The sequence below is a fragment of the Brassica oleracea genome, chromosome C4 (genome assembly GCF_000695525.1).
Source record: "Brassica oleracea var. oleracea cultivar TO1000 chromosome C4, BOL, whole genome shotgun sequence".
Lineage (NCBI taxonomy): Eukaryota > Viridiplantae > Streptophyta > Magnoliopsida > Brassicales > Brassicaceae > Brassica > Brassica oleracea.
Genome location: NC_027751.1, coordinates 45,381,246 through 45,405,307, shown reverse-complemented (window position 1 = coordinate 45,405,307; position 24,062 = coordinate 45,381,246). Strand labels below are relative to the sequence as shown.

The window sequence follows — 24,062 nt, the reverse complement described above, 5'->3', positions numbered from 1 at the left end:
CGAAAGAAGATTCTTCTTTACTCCAGGGACATGGTACACATTCTTGAGGGTGATCGGTTCCTCATCATCTCCTTTAATGACAACAGTCCCTTCCTTCTCAACTCGATGGATTGAATTATCAGCGGTAATAATGGCTTCTTTTCCGTCATGACGTTGAAGACTGAAAATAACTTCTCATCTCCGGTAATATGATGGCTACAACCCGAGTCTACAATCCAATCATTTCTCAAGTTCTTAGTTGTGGGTGTACCTGGATGTGTAGCCTCCACCGTGAAACATTTCCCCCATTCTTCGTCTTCCGTATGACTTTTTGACTCCACCATATTTGTTTCCTTCAACTTGACTCGACAATCCCTTTTGAAATGCCCAAGCTTTCCACACCGGTAGCACTTAAACTTTTTCTTATCCATAGAAGATCTTTCACTTCCATCATTGTGTCTTGAACCTCCATCTTTGTTTTTCGCCTTGAAGCTTTGTTGTCTCCGAGCTAGGCGCTTCCCGAGTCATCATTGATTTTGACTCCTGACATTTGCATGGCTAATGACTCTTGCGAAGCTAGCAAATTTTCAAACTCTTCCAAGGAAGGCTGTGTAGCCCATCCTTGAACCGAAGTCACAAACAGTGTATACTCAGGCCGTAGACCTCGAATGATGGACCGTTCAACCGTGCTTCAGAAATTGACCCCTCCGGATTTAGAGTATTAATCTCGGAGCATAGGTTCTTTACCTTGATAAAAAACTCTGAGATTGAAGACTCTCCCTGCTTCGCATTCGCAAGCGCATTCTCCAATAATTGTAGGTTGGCCTCATTCTTTTTTTTTGAATAGTTGATCTAAAGTTTGCCAAATGGAACTAGCGGAAGTACATCTTGAGACATGCTCAAATATACTTGAAGATATGGATCTCTTCAAAGCAAACTCCGCCTTGGCATTCTTCCGTGTCCACTCATTTGCCTCTTCCGGGGTTGCAGCATTTCCCCTTGGTGGTGTTGTGCTATTACCACCGACGACATCCCATAAGTCCCCACTCACCAAGTATGACTCCATGCATGACTTCCATAACCGATAGTTAGATTGGTTTAAGATTTTCATTCCCAATCCAACAACACGACCCATTGATTTCATACTTCGAATAAACCCGAGCTCTCTTTAAACCCTGATCTTGATGAGCACAAGATTAGAATAGCTCTGATACCATGTAGAGAAACCACTATTGATAATGCTTAGCACTAGCCCAAGACCGTAATACCCGAGAACCCGAAAGAAACAAGAAAACTTCCAAGTATGAAGAATAATATGGAAGAACTCTCAAAGAGATTTAGAGAACTTTGAGTAGAGCACTTTTTTTTCTTTAAGAAAACTTTCTTGTTGAACTTCTCTTATTATTTACAAATGAGAGAGGAGGTGTTGGAGATAAACTTGAAGATAGCTTAGGAATCAAGTTATCTTTATCCTAGTTGAAATAGACAAATACAAATAGTGTTTTCCTAATGAGTTTAGGATATATATCTCTATATAAGAAGATGGTGAGGTGTGCCATGAACTTGTGAGTTTTAAAGATTATTTGTGAGAGCTTAAGTTTTGAGTTATTTCTTGAGCTAATAAAATTGTGTTTGATAATCTTTGAGTTCCAACATAATACGTTTGGCTAATAATTGGTATCAGAGCAAAATCCTAAGCGTGAACGATGAGTGATCTTGCAATCGTAAGCGTGAAACCGAAGGAGGGATTGTCGTCCTTTAAGTGCCCTATGTTAAGCTCGATCAATTACACTGTCTGGGCTATTAGGATGAAGATCCTTCTCAAGGTACATAAAGTTTGGGAAATAGTTGAGGTGGAGACAACCGAGAGTGACAAGAATGATATGGCCATCGCTCTCATCTTCCAATCTATTCTCGAAACACTTATTCTTCAGCTTGGTGATATAGAGACTGCAAAAACGGTTTGGGATGCGATAAAGGCACGCCATCTAGGAGCAAACAGAGTTAGAGAAGCTTGATTACAAACCCTAAAAGCAGAGTTCGATCGCTTGAAGATGAAGGAAACCGAATCTATTGATGACTTCGTCGGCAAGCTATCTGAAATTTCATCTAAATCTGCATCTTTAGGAGAAAATATCGACGAGTCAAAGATAGTAAAGAACTTTCTTTCAAGTCTACCGAGAAAGAAATACATTCACATAGTGGCGTCGCTGGAGCAGGTTCTCGATCTCAACATCACAACCTTTGAAGATATTATTGGACGTTTAAAGGCTTATGAGGAACGGGTAGGCGAAGATGAAGCAGATAACGAAGATCAAAACAAATTGATGTACGCAAACTCGGATAACCAAAGCACTCAATCAAATCGCGAGTATAATGGACGAGGAGGACGAGGAGGAAGGTTCAATGGGAGAGGTCGCGGAGAGGAAGATATTATCGTGAGTTCGATATGTCAAAGATAACGTGTTTCCGTTGCGACAAAACATGACACTTCGCCTCTGGCTGTCCAGATAGATTACTGAAGCTTCAGTAAACATATGAGAACAAAGCCCAGGACACTCAAGAAGCTAACAGATTGCTCATGCACGAAGTTGTCTACCTTAATGAAAAGAATGTGAAACCGAAGGATTTCGAAGATAGTTCCAACAACGACAGAATTTGGTACTTGGACAATGGGGCTAGTAATCACATAACTGGAAAACATGATTATTTTAAAACTATTGATGAATCAATAACAGAGAAAGTACGATTCGGCGATGATTCAAGAATCGACATCAAAGGGAAGGGGTCTATACTTTTCGTGAGCCAAAACGGATCAAAGAAAGTACTAGCTGATGTCTACTACATCCCGGATCTTAAGAGCAACATAATAAGCCTCGGTCAAGCAACAGAATCAGGGTGTGAGATCAAGATGAAAGATGGATATCTAACCCTACATGATAAAGATGGAAAGCTCATTGTGCAAGCTAAGAGATCAGTGAACCGTCTCTACAAAGTACTTATGGATATAGTTGATGTCGAATGCAATCAAGTCACTGCATAAACAGAGACAAGCAAGTGGCACGCACGCTTAGGGCATATTGGAACGAGATCAATGAAGATGATGATCAAGGATCAATTGGTGATAGGTATACCAAAACTGAATGTCGAGAGTGAAACGTGTGCATCGTGTTTGCTTGGCAAACAAGCAAGACGTCCATTCCCTAGTTCAAGTTCATATCGAGCTGAGAAAACATTAGAACTTGTACATGTAGACTTATGCGGACCAATCTCACCTCCTACGGCTGGAAATAATAGGTACATCTTTGTTCTTATCGACGATTATTCAAGATACATGTGGTCTATACTTTTGAAAGAGAAGAGTGAGGCTTTCGCCAAGTTCTAAATATTCAAAACAATGGTGGAAGCAGAGACAAAAGCAACAATCAAAACTCTAAGAACCGACAGAGGAGGAGAATTTACGTCAAACGAGTTCAATTCGTACTGTGAGACCTTAGAGATCAACCGACATCTGACAGCACCTTACTCTCCTCAGGAAAACGGCGTGGTGGAGCGACGAAACCGAACCCTAATGGAGATGACCAGGAGCATTCTTAAGCATATGAAGGTTCCAAATTACTTATGGGGTGAGGGAGTTAGACATTCGACGTACTTGATCAATAGAGTCGCAACTAAAGTACTCTAAACATCAACGCCGTATGAAGCTCTTAAGGGATGCAAACCGAGCATTGAACATCTCAAAGTTTTCGATTACATTGGATATACTAAGTCAGACATACCGCACCTAAAGAAGCTAGACGACAGAACCAGAGTACTAGTACACTTGGGGACAGAACCAGGGTCCAAAGCATACCGTCTGTATGATCCAATGAACCGAAGGCTTGTCGTGAGTAGAGACGTTGTTTTCGACGAGAGCAAGGGATGGAACTGGAGCAATTCAGCTAGAGAGACAAGTGATGAGCCAGGAAAGTTTAAAATTTTGTTTGGAGATTTTGGAAACAAAGGCATAAGAGAGGACGAGGAAGCAGAGAATGCACACGACAAAGAAGACGAAGGAGATGAACAAGAAGACTCGGTCTCACCACTTTCTCAAGACGTTACAGATGAAGAGGATCAAACTCAACCAGAGCTTAGAAGATCAACACGCATAACGAATACACCAAGCTATCTCGACGATTACGTGTACCTAGCAGAGATTGGGGGAGAGAGGCTACTCTTATTATTAAACGAAGAACCATACGACTTCATTGATGCGATAGAAGAAAAGGTATGGATGGATGCTTGTGATGATGAGATATCGTCGATTGTAAGGAACAACACGTGGGACTTAGTTGATCTATCTCCTGGAGCCAAAGCGATTGGTCTCAAATGAATTTTTAAGATCAAACCGAACTCAGACGGTATGATAAACAAACACAAATCAAGGCTGGTAGCGAAGGGATATATACAACGTCATGGAGTAGATTATGAAGAAGTTTTCGCGCCTGTGGCTCGTATAGAGACTGTACGATTCATCATAGCATTGGCAGCTTCGAATGGATGGCAAGTGCAACACCTCGATGTAAAGACTGCGTTCTTATACGGCGAGTTGAAAGAAAACGTATATGTAAGCCAACCAGAGGGTTATGAGGTCAAAGGAAGTGAAGGGAATGTTTATAAACTCAAGAAAGCACTCTACGGCTTAAAACAAGCTCCGAGAGCGTGGAATGAGAAGCTCAACAAGACTCTTGGAGACTTGAAGTTTGATAAATGCACCAAAGAGCCCTCTCTGTATCGGTTAAGGAAGGATGAGGATCTTCTTCTTGTAGCAGTCTATGTTGATGATTTGCTCATAACAGGTTCTAAGGTAGAGATGATCGAAGAATTCAAGAGAAATATGTCAACTAAGTTCGAGATGACGGATTTGGGACTGTTGACGTATTATCTTGGTATTGAAGTGCTACAATACACCGGTGGTATCTCCATAAGGCAGGAGAGCTATGCAAAAAAAATTCTTGAGGAAACAAACATGATCGAATGCAATGCCACTCAAATACCAATGGACGCCGGACTCAAGTTATCAAAAGCCTAGGAAGAACGAGGAGTAGAAGAGAAAGACTTTCGAAGAGTTATAGGGTGTTTGCGATACTTACTACACACGCGACCTGATCTATCTTACTCTGTTGGAGTGCTGAGCAGATACATGCACGAGCCTAAAGAGTCACACTAAAGCACTAAAACAGATACTAAGATATGTAAAGGGAACTTTCAGCTATGGACTAGACTTCAAGCGTTCAAGCGACTCAACACTGATTGGTTACAGTGACAGTAGTCACAATGTTGACATCGACGACGGAAGAAGCACCACCGGCCACATGTTCTACCTAAACGACTGTCTTATCACGTGGTGCTCCCAGAAGCAAGAAACCGTTGCACTCTCATCCTGTGAAGTTGAGTTTATGGCAGCAACTGAAACAGCCAAGCAAGCAATATGGTTACAGGAACTGTTTGCTGAAGTGGTGGAAAAACCAAACGAGAAAGTGGTAGTTCGTATAGCCAATAAATCGGCTATAGCATTAACCAAGAATCCGGTCTTTCACGGTCGCAGTAAGCACATTCATAAGAAATATCATTTCATTAGAGAATGCATTGACAATGATCAGGTTGAAGTAGAACACGTCGCAGGAAGTCTCCAAAAGGCCGACATTTTGACGAAAGCTTTGGGAAGAACAAAGTTTAAAGAGATGAGAGATCTAGTTGGAGTAAAGGATTTGCTAAGTGATGACTTCAAGTTTAAGAGGGTGAATGTTGGAGATAAACTTGAAGATAGCTTAGGAATCAAGTTATCTTTATCCTAGTTGAAATAGACAAATACAAATAGTGTTTTCCTAATGAGTTTAGGATATATATCTCCATATAAGAAGATGGTGAGGTGTGCCATGAACTTGTGAGTTTTAGAGATTATTTGTGAGAGCTTAAGTTTTGAGATATTTTCTTGAACTAATAAAATTGTGTTTGATAATCTTTGAGTCCCAACATAATACATTTGGCTAATAGGAGGGAGCTATTTATAGGCTCTAAAAGTACAAAATATCTTACAAACTTTATCTTAATCTCTAGAACTCTCTATTATAATATCTAGATTTTTTCTACTAATACTTATCCAAAGGAGATCTCCAGAACACTTGAGAAGGTGATGATCTTTTATGATTTTTCTAGAGAGATTCTAGAACCTTAACTTAACTTTGGATTTAGCCAAATAAGATTATTGGAACCCATGATTAAGGATAGCCCAAAATAAAGTTTAACTTATTGCAATAAAAACAACTTGATTTGTTATGTCTATTCAGGAAAAAAGTTTCAATCTATATGTTCGCATTTTACATCTTCTGTTCGTCTTCCGACGATTGCAGTCATACAATATTAGATGTATATCTAATATTACCATTGGCGCTTGATGCATCTAAATCAGATCAAATCATGAATCACTTGCTTAATAACTTCTATGACTGAATGTATGTGTATGTACCTCTAGATCTGTGTATGAACAATACTATAACCAAGCTAATAATTAGAGCAAGAGTATTCTTTTTGGTGAAAGAGAAAGATTATTATCTGTTATACACCTATTCGTACATAATGTTCGGCTATTCTTAGTAGTTTGCTCTCATTTTACATCAAACATTCTTCTTCCGATACAATCACACCACACATCAATTAAAGTTGAGACGTTACTAGCTAGCATAGTTGAAAGCTAACGAACGTATGATTGGTATAACCGAAATAAGTAATATGGTAAATGTAAAATAAGAGCAGCACACACTGAGAATAACTGAAAATTATGTATGAATTAGACGTACAACAAATGAAAGTAGCTGGAGATAATTACGTTCCTCTGAACTGCATGTTTTAAAAATTATTTTTAATACTAAAATTATCTAACAGCAGTTACATATTTCGATATGCCCAACACTAGTCACGAGACGATCTAAAGATCATATAAAATCCATGTTTCCTCAATTTTTTCTTTTTACGAATTTTCTCGACGGTCCAAATATAGACGATAATAAAGAAAGAAAGATTCCACCGTACATGCATTAAATGATATTAAATGAACCTAGGGAATGAATAAATTATATCGATGTAGTGTGAGAGTCCAATGAAAGAAGAATAAATATCAACCGTTAAGAAGATAAGAGCAGATACCAAAGGAGAGCCGTCAATTCTTCACCTTCTTCCGACGTCCTTGTCTCAACGACGTTATCTTATGGCCAAGTTGGTGCACATTGTTCTCTCCTTCTCCATCGTCGATTTTTCACCCCTCTAGGTTTTTGGCACGTTCAAACAAGTTATCTATCACATCTTGAGTTTTTCTTCTCGACATTTGTTTATTATGGGTTCCGTTTGGTTTGGTTCAGAGTGGTTGGTTTTGTAAATGGTGGCAGAACCTAAAATGAATTCAATTGATTTTGATGGTTTAACTTAGGTTTGACATGTAGTTATACGAAGTAACTTACGGGCTCACCATATATAACGAGCTCGAAATATATCTCAATCGATGCACGCATACGATAAATTAACCAACGTAGTTCACTTTCCTTCCATTGGAGAAGAATCCCAAAACGAGCACTGCATTTCACTCATCACTTGTTTAACTATCTGGTACAATCATTATATAGCACATAGTAACTCATATTAAACCAAGAAGCGACTCGCATATCATCTTCGGTAATAAAAAGAAAAAGAAAAAAAGAGAGTAAAAAACAGAAAATGAACATAGACGTAAATCGCAACAGTTACCAAAATACATGTAAACTGCGGACCCCACTCGTCTGTCTACATGGCGTGTCCGAGACCGTTGATTAGTTTTTTAGTATTTCACTAAATCAGAAAAACGACGAAAACTAGAATCCCAATAGTTGGGAGAAGAAAATCAATTTCAGACGTGGCTTATTTTACACCGTCAAATGAAAAATCCTTATGAATCTCCGGTTAATCATATTATAGGGACCGGCTACTTGTTTGTCAAGTTCCGTGGCGCGTCGCTGTTCAACCGGCTCTAACCCGGCGATATTTTGTAGTATTTATTTTTCAATTAATAAAATAAAATAATATTTTCGATATTTTTGATAAAACTCGTGCAACTAAAACAAACCACTTTGCTCCGCGTCTGTGTATATAAAAGCTCATCGTCTCACTTTCTCTCTCCGCGTTCCACTTACTAAATTTGGAGCTGACCTGCCTCTCGTGCTACCCCGCCTCAGCATTTTCCCGAGAAAGTTTTGCCGAGAAAGTTCGAATTTTAGAAATTTTCTATCGAAAATTGGAATGGGTGTGAAAGTAGCATACACTTCTCCATTCCTTCAATGGGCGGCTCATCCTTCTTCTTCTTCTCAAACCCTAGCTTCCAGAGCCATCTCATCTCCTTCAAAACGACGTCACAACGCGCCGTTTCCATCCTGTCAGAGACTGAACCGCTCAGCTCTCTTCGGAACTCCTACAAAGCTCCATCGCTCCAAGTCCTGCGAGCTATGGCAACCATCCACACCGACAAGGACTCATTCGATTCGAAGAGTCTCTAGCGCAAGCCTAGATCCCTTCTGGGACGAAGAGTTCTCCAAGAAGATCCAAGAGCTAACTCTCAGATTCCACGACGAGAGAAAACAAATGGATTCAATCGAGATCGAAATGAAAGCGAACAGTGTGGACCTTCCTCTCTCGATTCGTATGATAAAGAAGAAGAGAAAATGGGAGGAAGGAGTCAAGAAGAGCAACGCCTTCTCGTCGATGAGCAAGGCCTTCTCCTCGATGGTGTTCATGATCCGAGAGCTCCAGAGCTTCACTCTGCACATGAGAGAGGTTCTCTTCTACGAAGACTTGCAAGGGATCTTGCTTAGAGTTAGAGAAGAGATGCACGCTTCCTTCGTTTGGCTGTTCCAGCAGGTCTTCTCCGCCACCCCTACCTTGATGGTCTATGTGATGATACTCCTCGCGAACTTCACCGTTTATTCTATCAGTAGCAACTCTGCTTTAGCCGCAGCCGCAGCCGCTCCTCCTCCGACCACCACCACCGTGACAGAGCTAACAACCGAGAAGTTCGATTCATCATCGGTTGTCAAAACGTTCTTTGTATCGTCTCCCAACGGGAATACGGCTTCCCTGGGCGGCAACAACAATGGCGGCGGCGGCGGGAACATCCGGCCGGTGTTGAGCGGAACTGATGGCGATGATGGATCAGAACAGTTCAGAACAAGCATACCCGAAGGAGTCTCGTCAACGCTCGGGTCAACGACAACAGAGTCAGAGGAGACATCAGTGTCGGGACAAGACGAACTCAGGCTGTGGAATTCGGTTGTGGAGGAAGCAGAGCAAATGCAGTTTTCAAATACAGACGATGCACTGTTGGATCACGGGACGAGGAAGCGGTTCGTGTCTCCTTTGGATGCTCGAGTAGAAGAAGCAGATGAGGACATTCATTACTTCAGAACAGAGCTTCTCTACCAAACAGGACTGTCTCAAGAGCCTAATAATCCTCTGCTTCTCGCTAACTATGCTCAGTTCCTCTACATCGTCTCTAATGACTATGACAGGTAAACAAACAATTTTTTACTGTCACATCTTAATCATTGTTTCGGTTAAATTTTGTTTTTAATTATTAGATTTTATTTTGTAAACTCGAAGTTAGGTTCGTTCGAAGCTTCCTAGTAGATTTTTTGGGTTGTGAATTATGAGGCTGCAAGTTGTTGCTAACAGTCAAAAGTAGGCGTAGTGCTCGATGATTTCTCTATTTCACTAGTGGGGCATAATTGTGGAAATTTAATTTAATTTTTTTTTTTAAATTAAATCATCAGCAGAATATATTCGACCAAGAGAGTTGAACCATTTCTTTTCCTCTTGGAGTAATAAGACAGTGCATAAAAATATCTAGCGGGGAATAAATAAAGACATAAGATTAGTTCAAGCCAATGAGCTTCGAGTCTTTGAGGGCTGATGATAGTGGAGTTTACGGTGGAGCTTTAAAGACACCCCACCAGAATCCAACAAGTTAAAAGGTGGCTTTGTCTGAAGTCTTTGCCTCACAATCTGTCCTCTAGTCTAGATTTATTCACCACCCAAACAAACTAACACATGTTTTTTTCATTGGCTTTAATATATCTAAGCTTAATTAGTACTAGTATTGTAGTTTCGTTGGTAGTAAGTAGGTGTGGCCGTTTGATTGGTTTTTCGATTTAGTTCTTTTGAGTACAAATATATAAAAAAATTCGATATTTATAAAATTCAGTTAGGCTTTTGGAGTTCGAGTAAGCCGAGGCTTAGTAAAGTATTTTAAACATGTAGCATTCCTCATTAAACATCATACTGATGAAATTTCTGATTTTGTTCATCTCATATTCTTTTATATCTAGTGAATTAGTGTCTCACATGATATTTTTGTATAACAGAGCAGAAGAATACTTCAAAAGAGCGGTAGAAGTGGAACCGAAAGACGCAGAGGCCCTGAGCAAATACGCCACGTTCTTATGGAGAGCACGGGACGATCTTTGGGCTGCTGAGGAGACTTTCTTGGAAGCAATCGATGCCGATCCCACCAACTCTTTCTATGCCGCTAATTACGCTAATTTTCTATGGAACACTGGCGGTGATGAGACGTGTTTCCCTCTCGACGAGTCTCAGGAAGACACCATATAGTTAAGACCGTCCATCATCACGTCTAAGTAAACATTCTATACAAACTAATAAATATAAATATGTGCATATTAATGATGTATATGCGTGTTTATTATAGTCACGGTGGTGAAAAGCGTTAAATCCTTATGGTTGCAATTGGTCTAGTGAAAAAGACGAAAATATTCCATCATCATGGGGTTATGGATCTTCTGTTGGGCCTATATCGTAGATTTAAGAGTATAAGAGGGTACATTTCATTTGTTTGGTCCGCAAATAGGGTATTGTCAAATTACTAATAGCAACGCAGCTTCAGTCTACTTAGGGGTATTTAGTAAGGAAAGCATAGCTCCATCTTGGGTAAATTAGGAATGCTGTAAGGATGGACTAGTCCTGAAACCATCTGGTAACTCCAAACCATAGCAATGTAGGATTGCAAAAATTGTTCCAACAATATATATAGAGTGGAAATCTGAAAGATGTAATAGTATATCTCAAGGCAAGCATTTACACCGACATCATCCTTTGTTACGATAACAAGCAGTCCCTCTGTCTTGCCTAAAAGCCACGAACCTCTTCATTTTGCCAAAAAAAAACATGTTTTTTAAAAGAATGTTAAATTTAGTCAATTCAAAAAAAAAATTTTACAACATGTGTGACATTGTTTTCAATGTTCTAATATAAGTAAAAATGTTCTAATATAAGTAAAGATACTAAACGTAGTGAAAGCTTTAGAACGTTTAAACTAGGACTGCCGAGAGGCAAACCAAGTTGTCATGGCCTTATTGACGACTTCTCCTTCCTCGACTGAGAGAGAAGATCCTATTTCGAACCAGTTTATCGATGAAATGAATATCTGTAGTTGCAGTTTTATGAGTTTGTCATGTCTGCACCTTTTTCTCTCCCTCCATATTGATGAATGTATAGCTGCCTGAAACACATATCTCAACATGAACATATGTGTTATATTTCTTGCTCCATCAACCAGCGCTTCCAGAATTCTGTCCCATCAATATGAATTAGTCTGTCGAAGAATACTTCGTGGGAAATTACTCTAAATTTTCTCGGATAACTAGCAACTGAAAAACATATGGTTTCTTGTTTCAACCGGATCCAAGACATTAATTATCTTAAAGCTTGTCGTGCTACTTTACAATGAACCACAAGGTGATTTTGCCAATTGTAGGATTTGGAACCAGAGTCTAACATTTCCCTACTAGTATAGTGAATGATATAATCTAAAATATTATGCTCATATTTAGATTTTTTATATATATCTCGGTTGTAATTATTTATTTTTCGTAAGGTTGTACATAGCCACGTAAATACGATGATCAGATCAAGGAGAATTCATCAACTTTCATGGTATCAGAGTTCTGGTGCTCTTGAACCTGATATCAAATCATTTCTATTCTTTTTTGTCTATGTTTCTCTTCTTTCCTGTCGTTTCTTTCTTTTATGCACCATGGATGTTCCCCTATACAATGGAAGAGCTTTAGGGCACCATTAGTGGTAGTCACTCAATAGGTTTCTGATGATAAAAACAACAAGTATTGAAAAAGAATGAGAGATAATAGCAAATCATAAGAATCTATTGGTGGCAGAAAAACTTCCACAAAGAAGAAAATAATTTTTTCTACCGCTGTAGTTTTATTAGTGGTGGAATTGTTTGAAAATAATTGAAATATAGTAATAAATATAAATGTTACTCCCTCCGTCACTCAATAGGTTTCTGATGATAAAAACAATAACAAGTATTGAAAAAGAATGAGAGATAATAGCAAATCATAAGAATCAATTGGTGGCAGAAAAACTTCCACAAAGAAGAAAATAATTTTTTCTACCGCTGTAGTTTTATTAGTGGTGGAATTGTTTGAAAATAATTGAAATATAGTAATAAATATAAATGTTACTCCCTCCGTCACTCAATAGGTTTCTGATGATAAAAACAACAAGTATTGAAAAAGAATGAGAGATAATAGCAAATCATAAGAATCTATTGGTGGCAGAAAAACTTCCACAAAGAAGAAAATAATTTTTTCTACCGCTGTAGTTTTATTAGTGGTGGAATTGTTTGAAAATAATTGAAATATAGTAATAAATATAAATGTTACTCCCTCCGTCACTCAATAGGTTTCTGATGATAAAAACAACAAGTATTGAAAAAGAATGAGAGATAATAGCAAATCATAAGAATCTATTGGTGGCAGAAAAACTTCCACAAAGAAGAAAATAATTTTTTCTACCGCTGTAGTTTTATTAGTGGTGGAATTGTTTGAAAATAATTGAAATATAGTAATAAATATAAATGTTACTCCCTCCGTCACTCAATAGGTTTCTGATGATAAAAACAACAAGTATTGAAAAAGAATGAGAGATAATAGCAAATCATAAGAATCTATTGGTGGCAGAAAAACTTCCACAAAGAAGAAAATAATTTTTTCTACCGCTGTAGTTTTATTAGTGGTGGAATTGTTTGAAAATAATTGAAATATAGTAATAAATATAAATGTTACTCCCTCCGTCACTCAATAGGTTTCTGATGATAAAAACAACAAGTATTGAAAAAGAATGAGAGATAATAGCAAATCATAAGAATCTATTGGTGGCAGAAAAACTTCCACAAAGAAGAAAATAATTTTTTCTACCGCTGTAGTTTTATTAGTGGTGGAATTGTTTGAAAATAATTGAAATATAGTAATAAATATAAATGTTACTCCCTCCGTCACTCAATAGGTTTCTGATGATAAAAACAATAACAAGTATTGAAAAAGAATGAGAGATAATAGCAAATCATAAGAATCAATTGGTGGCAGAAAAACTTCCACAAAGAAGAAAATAATTTTTTCTACCGCTGTAGTTTTATTAGTGGTGAAATTGTTTGAAAATAATTGAAATATAGTAATAAATATAAATGTTACTCTCTCCATTCCGAAATGTAAGATGTTTAGAAAAAATTTTATGTTTCAATATGTAGGATGTTTTCATATTTCTAGGTAACATTAACTTTATCAAAATCTGTATAATCAATCAAATTTAATAGTTATATTTTGTAATGAATTGAATAATTTTAATTTATATTTTTAATAATAATTTTTAGATAAAAAGTAATTTTCTTAATAAATGTGTTTTATCTAGAACATTTTATATTTAGGAATGGAGCAGTATTATTTTATTTTATCGAGAAACGCTATTGGTTTTTCATTCCTGCTCATGCTTGTAGGTGTTACCAATATCAAATCTCACATTCCTTTAACTACTGATTCAGTAATTATTAATTACGATGCGTGAAACTTAACCATAGCATGCTTTTTCAAGCTGGGTACAAAGGAAGTAGTGAATCAGATATTATGCCCAGTCTCTATCTGTGGCGCAACGTTGAGAGTTGTGACCAATTTTCTAATACTCCTTCCGTTTTAATATAGATGATGTTTTAGAAGGATTATTTTGTTTCAATTTACATAAAGTTTTGAGATTTTAAGGTTAACTTTAACTTTATTGAAAACTGTACAACCAATTAGATTTTACCGTCTTTTGTATAATTAGTTAACTGATTTTAAAATTATATCTTTAAATTTTGTTTTAGGAAAAAAGTAATTTTCTTAATTTTTGTGCACTAACGCAAAACATCAAGTATTATGAAACGGAGAGAGTATAAAAAAGAAAAATTATGAGTCACATCGATCAAATGATGATTTTACATGTTGATTTGGTTGTGATATGCGGTCTCCATCAGTTTGCATCTCATGGAATGTAAGCTGACCAAACCAACAACTTTGATTCTAAAATATTAAATCACAAAGAATAAAAGGAAATCTTCTGTTTTTTTTTTCACTCGTTCAATTCTTTACACAGTTACTCGTTCATTGCTTACAACAAATGCAAGAGACATTTCTTTCAACATCAACTTTCTAACTAAAAGCAGTAAGGCACCGTTAACCGGGGTGCTTACACAGATGTTTAATCTTTTTTTTTTTTAAAGAAAAAAATAAAAGCATCAGCGCTTAAACAAGTGCAGTAAGCGTCGTTTGTTCCCACTGTTCGCGGGCCCCACTGACACGTGGCGACCTGCAATTGGTTCATTTTTAATATATTTTTTTTTTAACCAGACAAAAACCAAAAAAAAAAAAAAAAATTAAGCACCCCATTTGGGGTGCTAGGGTTAATTATGCCATAAGTATCATCTTAAAGTAACATAATTACATTATTAAACTTCCATTCCTAGTTGTCTAGCATTTTCTTCCTTAAAATACAGAAAACAAGAAAGATCAACTAGTGGTAAGTGGTTAACTCCTCCCTCCGTAAGATCTGGTCTCATGCTAATGTTTTTCAATCAACATCTATTAGATACGAATTAGACTTACAAAAAACTACTATACATCAGAAACTACTACACTTCAAATGTTCCATTTGTCACACAACCTCTCAAAAGATGCTTGGATCATATCGAAAGACACCACAAAGTTTTTTTAATCATCTTAAGCGTTCACACTTCACTATTACATCTAAACCAAACCTCACAAAAATCTCGCGAGTTGTAACATTATACTATAAGTCTATATAACACAGACATAATCACACGCTTACACAGTATACACTATCACAAAACAAGGAAGCACAGCCCTTGGATTAAACACCAGAAGCTCCTCATCGTCGATCCTCAACAGGGCCCCACTCTTACTCCCACTCCCTTCCCCAACTAGAGAATCATACCCTCCATCCCTCTTGTCCACGTCATCATCCGCAATCAAATCACACCCGACCCGACCCGCCACGACCCGGCAAACCAGCATGGCCCGTTTCACGTTCATAAACCCGAACTCTTCCTCCACCTCCTCCGGAACCGCCGCGTGTCCCCTCCACCCCGTCGCGAGCGTCGCGATCCCGTCGAGCTTCGGCGAGAATCCGGCTCCGATGATCCCGCAGACGCTGCAGTACTGATGGCCGCAGAGACTGGAGTTACCGTTTTGTCCTAGGTCACACATGAACGTCGAGCAGTAGAATCTCAGCAGCTCGTTCCCGTCGGCGACGCACCGCTCGTCGTCCCGCCGTCTTCCTCCTCCGCCGCTGCAGCTGCGAGCGGCTTTGGCCTTGACGAACTCTCGATACTCCTCGAATCTCGCGAGGATCTTGGGGCTGTTGTGGATCTTCAAGATCCGATGGATCTCTTGGGCTTTGTTGTTCAAATCGGGCCAGCCCGATTTGAATATGATCTTCACGATGTTCGTGCTCGATTCGCCGTCGGTTAGCTCCGTCACGGCGTGTTTGACGGCGATGTGATGCTCGAGGAGGTTTGTTTTGGGGAAAACCTCTCCGCACGTCGCGCAAGAGAAGATCTCGTCGCTCAGAGGAGAATCCGACTCGTTACGGGTTTCCGGGTCGGGTTGAATGAGAGTGACGAGAGAGTTGTGAGAGGATCTAGCGGAAGTCAGAGTCGTTAACTGACCGTTAGGATGCGTTTGGCTGCGGGGTTTAGATATCCTCGTCGTGGATAAGAAGAACCGTTTTAAAGACGACCAAGGAGAGGATAAACCGGAACCTGAACCGGAAGAAACCGTTCTAAGGTTCTTCTTCTTCCTCTTCTTATGTTTACAGTCACTTCCTTTGGGGAACAAGAAACAGCCGACAAAGAGAAAGAAGAGAGAGAAGAAATGCTGACGTAACAACGACCCAAGTTTTTGCGCCGCCATTCACGAGAGTTGTTATTGAGAAAGAGAGAGAGAGGGGATTTAGTGTTTTGCAGTTTCCACCATTGGAGAGAGGTGTAAAGAAGAAGAAATGATGAAGAGAAGAGGAGAAAGGAGGGTAAAGGTGTACGAAGACAAGAGAGTTACAAAAGGTAGAAGTAGAAGAAGAGTAGGTGCCACGCTATTTCATGTCTTTTTTTTTTTTTTTTTTTTTTTTAACACGCATTAGAATATTTGTCTCATCTTTTTTAGTTTTATTAGTAGTACCAGAGGGTTTTCCGCGCTACGTCCGAATTTTTTCCTACAATATTAGTTTAATTTTTATATTTATATTTTAAAAACGAACAAATGTGATAAGCACTGAAACTTGTTATAGAATTATAAACATAAATCAAATTTAAAACTATTTGAAATAATTTGTTGTGTTTTATTGGAGTTTTATGTAGGATATTAGTAAGATTAATAAAAGGTTAACTAAATTATAAGTTAAGATCTATATATTCTTTATATTGGTTATTTATTTTTATGTAAAACAATTGTAAAGCTTATAATTAGTACTTTATAAATTTTGATGGTTTTAAAATTATTAAGTTTCATTTTTGTACTTGTCTTTAAAAGAAAGTATCACCGACTTGTATACCCGTTCTTTATTTGTTGTCTTCAATTTATCGTTTTAACCAAAATAATTTTTTCAACCTTTTTAACCAAAATTTAAATTTAACATTTATTGTTGCTATTTAATTTCTGTGTTTTTTTTTTAAGTTTGTTTGTGATAGAAAGAAAATTTTGCTTCATGATTTGAAATATTATTATTTGTAAATTTACAGAAGGTTTACTTTCTTACCGTTGTTGATGTAATATTAATTTTACAGTTTCTTATTTTAATTATTTAATTAATCAGATTTTTTGGAAATAATTTTGAATATTAATACTATTATTTGATGTTCTAGCTTTTTCCTGTTTGCTGGTTAGTGTTTGTGTGCTCTGTCATCCCTTTATGCAAGGCTGAGATACTTGCTTAAACATGGTCTTGAATGACCTCTCGAAAACAAGTATTAGTGAGAACTTCAAACCCAATTTAAAAGCTTTCTAAAATTTATAAATGGTAGATATATACAAAAATTATCACTGTCTGAGGTCTAGAATTAGGTTTCTAATCAAAAACTCTGAAGAACTCTTAACTTAAATCTGATTAAACACATTGCATAGACGTTTTGTGTGTTTCTGAAAATAATTTATATACAAAAATGGTTTAAGAATTCTAACTCGTACGGTTTGATCATGCCCTACAATCTGAGTTGCAAACCTACAAACTACATTATTATTATTCTCGCATTTGCCTCACTTCTTCTGCCGGGGACGTTGTTGCTGTATTGGCTAATTTTGTGTACATGATGTTGTGTTCACTCACGCACACTGCGAAGATGTTGTTGCTTTATATTAAGGATGAGGAGTTGGTGTGTTCTGAATTGGTCTTTTGCATGCGAATATTTGAATTTTTTAAAGATTTATGGTGGGGTATTGAGTTGTAGTAAATTTGTATGTTAGATTTTCTTTGAGACTTTATTTTTTTGCAGCTTTGTAGTCTAAGTTTGTGATTTAATAGGTAAGAGAATGATGAAGGTCATGACTATTTCGGACCTAAAAATGCAAAACTTGCAAGTACGTGATTTTATTTTAAGTTTGAATGCGTACAGTTAGTGGCAAAAATAGCTCAACTATTATAACTTCTTTTGGGACAGGTTAATGCAGAAAAAATCTTTTATTAGAAATACTTTTCAATCAACCAATAAAATCTGAATATGCATGTTTGAAACTGTTAGTTTTCACATAAAACACTTACAATTCTGCAAATTACAATGTTTAAATTTATTTGTGTACGACTGTATTTACTACTACCTACAAAGGATATAAATATATCATATATCCATGAACCTTCTACTATACTTAAAATAAAGGAAATATCACAACCTGCAATGAGTTTCCTAGTTCTCTAGAAGTAGTTCTTTGAAGGTCCATGCCTTCCACATCTAGTCTACCACAAGTCTCTTGTGATGCAGATGGCAGAGCTGCATTCTTGGATTAGCCTCTATCAGGTAGTACAGAACGATTCACTGGTTCAGTCGTTATCACAAAACATTTTTTTTTTACAAACTACAGAGATCCAAAATGCATGCTAACCCTAATCTTTCTTCTTTCTAAGGAAACCCAACAAAATCATAACTTATTTTACTCAAGGATTCAGAGATGTACGTGTTCATTCAATAAAGTATGTGATAACTCACTGAAACTCCGGTTGATTCACCAGAGTAAATCTCAGCATCTCGATCTTAGCCTCCATCAGTCGAGGTTTTACACCTAAAATAAAACCGACAGACCAAAACAATATGTTAATGAGAACAACACTATTGTCAGACCACCACACAAAAATATAATTAATGAACATGTTACACTGCAAAGAAAACTACAAACTTTTGATGAATCTCTTTTATCAAACTTGCAATCAAACGTGGAGAGATAAGGTCCTAAATTGTTCTAAGTGAACGCAGTGTTATTATCTGAATATGCGTCTTTGATTGAAGTAAAACAGAGCCTTGTTTTCCCGATATGCAAATACAGATCCCTTCATTGAATCCAAGTAAGGCTTTATTATATGTTAGTTTGTAAATTTACTTAAATTTTTTTTGATAATCTTTACAGGTTAAGAGAGAAATGTTGAAACCTTTTCATCTAGCAGGAGGATGGTGATACCCACAAATTCACCATTTTTCTTCATGTTCCTTCAATCCCAAAAGCAGAGGATCCAGCCAGCAACCACCTAAGAAGTCGGACCAAGGCTGAGATTGTCAAAGGTTGAGGAGGAAACAGATTTTTGAGCAACAGTAGCAGAAGAGGAAGACATTGTCGATGATTGGTTGAAATCTGTGACAGTTCAATAAAGCCTTGACTTGATAAGAGATGCACTGCTCTGGTCTGCTATATGAAGTATATAAGGGAGAACTTAGAATCAGTAATGAAATGAAACCATAAGTGATAGTCTGAGTAAAAGAGACAAAGTTTTGTCGGCAGATGATTAAATTGGATTCAAAGATCAGAACTTTTAAAATGATGCGTTACCTAGATGAGAAATCTATCTACTTGAATTTTCACTCAAAATAGAAAACATAGAATGAAAACATATTAACACCACCGGCATAAACATCGTGAATGGTGCTTGTCTCGACACCGTCGGCAAAAACCCCTTGTATAAAGCCATGATCCCTACAGCTCTCACCGTCTTTAACGCGCAATCAACCGCTCCCTTATACGGCGCCGTTTCCCCCGCCTCCACCTTCATATTCATCACTCTCGTCTTGATCACATATACCGATTCGACGCGACCGAAGCCACAAACCCCGCTGCGAAGCTCGACGTCACGTGAGTCCCGAGCCCGTCTCTCATCAACCCTTTCTCCAAAATCGTCTCTTTCACCGAGTCGTACATAGCCAGCTGCGACGCCGTCACGAGCATCGCTCTGTTTATCGTCATCGACGAACCTCTCCACAGCAACGTGATGCCTTCGCCGCGAACCATCTGTGCGATCGCGTCCAAAACGCTCTTGTAGTTCCTCCGGTCGACCACCAGGAGCCTCCCGTCGGCTTGCATGCGCACCATGGCAACATCCGCCGGGTTCATCGCCGGAGGTATCAGCGCCGAAATTGATTGCGAAATTGATTGTGATGAAACTGATTGTGAAGAATAGGATGATCAAAACTCAGACGCTACGGTTTCAAAACTGAGACCATCTCCAATGGGGGTTTTTCCCGTTGGAGTTTTTAATACAGAAATTAGGTTCTAAATACACCAAAAAAACCAATATTTGCAAAATACCCTAGGACTAATTATGACACTGTTGATATCTTTATAATACTAAATTACCCTTGCCCCAACTATCTGAACCATTCTCTCTCTATCTGAACAATCTTCTTATTTGTCTCTCTTGTTTATTTTTAAAATCATCAAACACAATTTTTTTTCCTATTAATCTACAAATGTTTTTTTCCTTATCTTTTCTGTTTCCAACGATGTGAATCAGCAACGGAAACGTATATTTCAATTAATACAGAATATGAATCTAATGAGTACTATCCTCACATGATTTTTGTATCTGTCATCTCTATTCTTTTACTCAATCTGGCCATGATATGAATGTCTAAGAAATTTTTTTAATATACATGTGAGATCTCTTCGATTCATTCGCCGGTAAAAGCTCATGGTTGTGGTGATGGTTTGTATAATCAAGAAATATAGAAATTTCCCGACATTGATGAAACCTGAATCTAACATTTAAGTTATTGTGCTTGTAGTCGATATTTATTAAGTTAACGGATAATTGTTTGATTACATGCTACAAATCAAATATTGTGAGTATATGCATGTTTGGTTAGTTGTTACTAAACCGGTGGATGCTGATTTTTTCACAAAATATATTATCATTAGCTGATAAATGTTTACTTAGGTGTTATAAAACATGTTAACAACCTTTTAAAACGGTTTGTAATTTTTTAAAAAAAAATAGCTTGTCTTGACTGATAAATAGTTTGTTAGATGCTATGAATAAGTTAGTAGGTTAAAACAAGTCACATAATAGTTTACGTTGAAACTTTGTATTCATATTATATATAACATATTATGATTAGCTGATATATGTTTGGTTAACTGTTACAAAATATGTTATCGCTTTTTACATCGTTTGGTAAAATGGTTAAAGTAGGAATCGTTAACTAATATATATATATTCTGTTAGAAGTTATAAATTATGTTAACATGTTAACTTAATCATTATCTATTCAACTAATATTATCCTAGCGGTTAACAAATATTGTAGTATATATAATCAAAATTTAGGGCAAAAAAGAGAACATATAAAAAATTAGGGCATGAATAAAACGGGAAATATGACAAAATATCTATAGTGGATATGAATTTTTATTGATTTAAAGTAGTTTCTTAATTTCTTGGTAATTTGGGTATATTCAGCCAATTGTCTCTTTTTAGTATATGTATTATATATATATATATATATATATATATATTATATGTGTAAATAATTGTGGGGTTTACAATTATTGTGGAATCCCATAAATAAAGGTTTTTAAGGATTTTTAAAACCTTTACCTATACGGTTCCATAAAAATTGTGGACCCCACAATTGGTTATACATATATATATATATACATAACACATATATTAAGAACTCCAATGAGAAAACCCCAATTGGAGGTGCTCTGAATACAAGTTTTATTTGAAAAATTGAATTAAAAAATTGGTGTGTTTCATGAGCAAAATTATAGAGGAAAATGGTTTTTTCACTGTGATTTTCATATATATATACACATTGAATTCCTGATATCTGAATAAATTAGTGTTTTATTTATTCTGACACTACAATCATTTTATACATTCTGTTGATTAAGATCTATTTTCCATTTTTCTCAGTTATGAATTATCTGTACAAAATTAAATTTATATTCTTGTATTTGTGTACAGTTAATGTAATCACAAAAGCTAAACTCGAAATTTTTAGGAGGAATCCAAGGCAACCGAATTGTTTTATGAATACCATATAAATATCTGCTTGCAAACTTTGTTGCTTAGGATATGGACGGAGACAGAGGAACACGTGCACATGTTTCATTTCTAATCTAGGCTCATCAGTGCATCTGTTTACTTAGATCCATGCACTGATGCACATATCTATCCATGCATATGACCAAAACTAATTAGTACGGAAAAAATAAATACAGTATATTTTCTTTTTGTTTTTTTTTCTTAGCTACTAGATGCAATTTCCCAATAAATAAAGTATAGTATCTTATTTATAAATGTATCATGTATGTATTAATTTACGGCTTCTGTGATTATAGAAAATATAGGTTGAGGTTTCGCTTTCATAGAATAAAAAACAAATTGACCAAGTCATATCAAGTGGTAATAAAAAAAGTTATATCAATTGGTAGTATAAAACTAACTGAAATTTTAGAATGTAAATATCACCATCTTTTTGTTTTGTCATAAACAATCTTGGTTTTTTCCGCACCGTTTTTCATATATATATATATATATATATATGTAAATAACGGTTACCATCTGTAATTTTATAATTTGCGGGTATTACGAAGAAAACCAATCAACCATTTACCGGCAACATTGTGATGGAAGTCGTCGGAAGTAGAGGCTTAAACATGGCATGTAAATTATTGATCAATTGAAATAACACATGGAGAAAAATTGAGTTCTCTTGTTTTATTTTCCGTCTAATTCTTCGATTTTATTAATCAAACAAATTCATCGTTAGTTACAAACATTAGCAGATTCAAATTGAGCCCTCTTGATTTAAGATGATAACATCATTCATTATATTACTGCATGACAATTTCCGATCAATGAAAGAAAGTTTCAAAGGCTAAATGGTAAATGCTATCCTATTATAGCACATGAGTCAGAGGTTCGATTAGCATCAAAACATGTTTTTAATCCCCGAATCTTGGTCCTTTCCTTATTTAGATTGATCGTATGCTTCCGTTATATTGTTGGTAGCAAATAAAGCTTGTTTTTCTTATTTCTGTACCACCAAATTAAGAAAGCATAATTTGTTTGTTAGCTAACAAATATAGAAATGTAAAAAAGTGAAAGTAGAGTTAGTGATGAATGATTGAAATGGTCAATGATAATCGAAGAAGTGGGCCACGTGAGAGAACTATGTACTTTTGGAAGCGGGTCTAAGACTACCTAAGAACATCATTATCCCTAAGAAACACTTAGGGGCTCTTAAGCTTTTTTTAATATTTTTAAGTATTAAAAGTGAGTTAAGAGACAACATTAAGAAACTCAAATATTTTTATGCTCCATTGCAAGGTTCTTAATTAAAAGTTTTTTTAAAAAAAAAATATTATGGGAAAAAGATACCATGAGATGAAAATTGTTTATAAAACATGAATCTTTACCACATACAATGTCAATAATGTTCGAACTTCTACTAAAAAGTACCAATAAGAAGACCTACATGAATTCTGGTTAAAAATCTCCAGTGTCCATCAATCACTGAACCCCTGAGACTCAAAACGCTGAGAGAGATGCATAGGGTCATAAGAACTTACTTTCCATTAAGTCTCGGTGAAAGATCAGCAAGAACAACGTACGTACCAAATGCCATAAAGGGAATGTACAAATCTGGCGCATTGATATCATAGATGGGAGGTTTGTATGAGAGCCTACCCCCAACTGGTTCAGAGATTCTAGTCCAATGTCTCTGATCGTTTGAAGCAAAACACGAACTAGTTTTACTTAATGGCTGGTCTGAGAAAGTCTCAAACAGAAAGAGGCAAGAGAAGACAAGCTCACCCGGTGAAGGAAAGGAAACAGAACAACCTTGAGTTTGTTCCTAACATACTGATCATTCACTTGGAAATAGTATCGAGGATCAAAGAATAACGAGTAATATGTTCCAAATTTCAAGACGAAGACAAACAACTTCAAAATTGATGTAAAGAGAGATGTGGAATTCACCAATAAAATAACTCTTACATTGCTCTGCACATACTCAGAGCTTGATCCTAGAATCCTCTCCCCATACGTACATCTCTCTGCCTATCAAAACAAAATCAACACATCTTTAATCTCATATGAACCAGAAGTATACCAAACAATTTGCATATCAATATTCTTACAAAGACATATTTGCTTCTTAGATTCAACAAAACTCTCTTCTAA

The 24,062-nt window shown here is 36.6% G+C and overlaps 3 protein-coding genes and 1 pseudogene across 5 annotated transcripts; 2 read left to right on the top strand and 2 right to left on the bottom strand.

The window, feature by feature from the left end:
• The first annotated feature begins 2,033 nt into the window (after positions 1 to 2,033).
• LOC106339020 lies at positions 2,034 to 3,022 on the top strand. Its single transcript, XM_013777857.1, has 2 exons — positions 2,034 to 2,417; positions 2,534 to 3,022. The coding sequence occupies exons 1-2, from the start codon at positions 2,034 to 2,036 to the stop codon at positions 3,020 to 3,022; spliced, it is 873 nt and encodes a 290-aa protein (XP_013633311.1).
• Positions 3,023 to 8,122: 5,100 nt separating this feature from the next.
• On the top strand, positions 8,123 to 11,113 carry LOC106342655. Of its 3 annotated transcripts, none has more exons than XR_001269849.1 (3): positions 8,123 to 9,548; positions 9,813 to 10,010; positions 10,401 to 11,113. XR_001269849.1 is itself a non-coding variant. In XM_013781652.1 (2 exons), the coding sequence occupies exons 1-2, from the start codon at positions 8,287 to 8,289 to the stop codon at positions 10,645 to 10,647; spliced, it is 1,509 nt and encodes a 502-aa protein (XP_013637106.1). In that variant the 5' UTR covers positions 8,130 to 8,286; the 3' UTR covers positions 10,648 to 11,113. The 3 variants fall into 3 exon arrangements, 1 of the variants encoding a protein (XP_013637106.1); XR_001269848.1 differs by having other exon boundaries at positions 9,810 to 10,010; XM_013781652.1 differs by lacking the exon at positions 9,813 to 10,010 and having other exon boundaries at positions 8,130 to 9,548.
• Positions 11,114 to 15,059: 3,946 nt separating this feature from the next.
• Positions 15,060 to 16,475, bottom strand: LOC106337362. The gene has a single exon (XM_013776459.1). It carries the CDS (start codon positions 16,311 to 16,313, stop codon positions 15,207 to 15,209), a length of 1,107 nt encoding a protein of 368 aa, XP_013631913.1. The 5' UTR covers positions 16,314 to 16,475; the 3' UTR covers positions 15,060 to 15,206.
• Positions 16,476 to 19,128: 2,653 nt separating this feature from the next.
• LOC106339018 lies at positions 19,129 to 19,989 on the bottom strand (annotated as a pseudogene).
• Between the last annotated feature and the right edge of the window lie 4,073 nt (positions 19,990 to 24,062).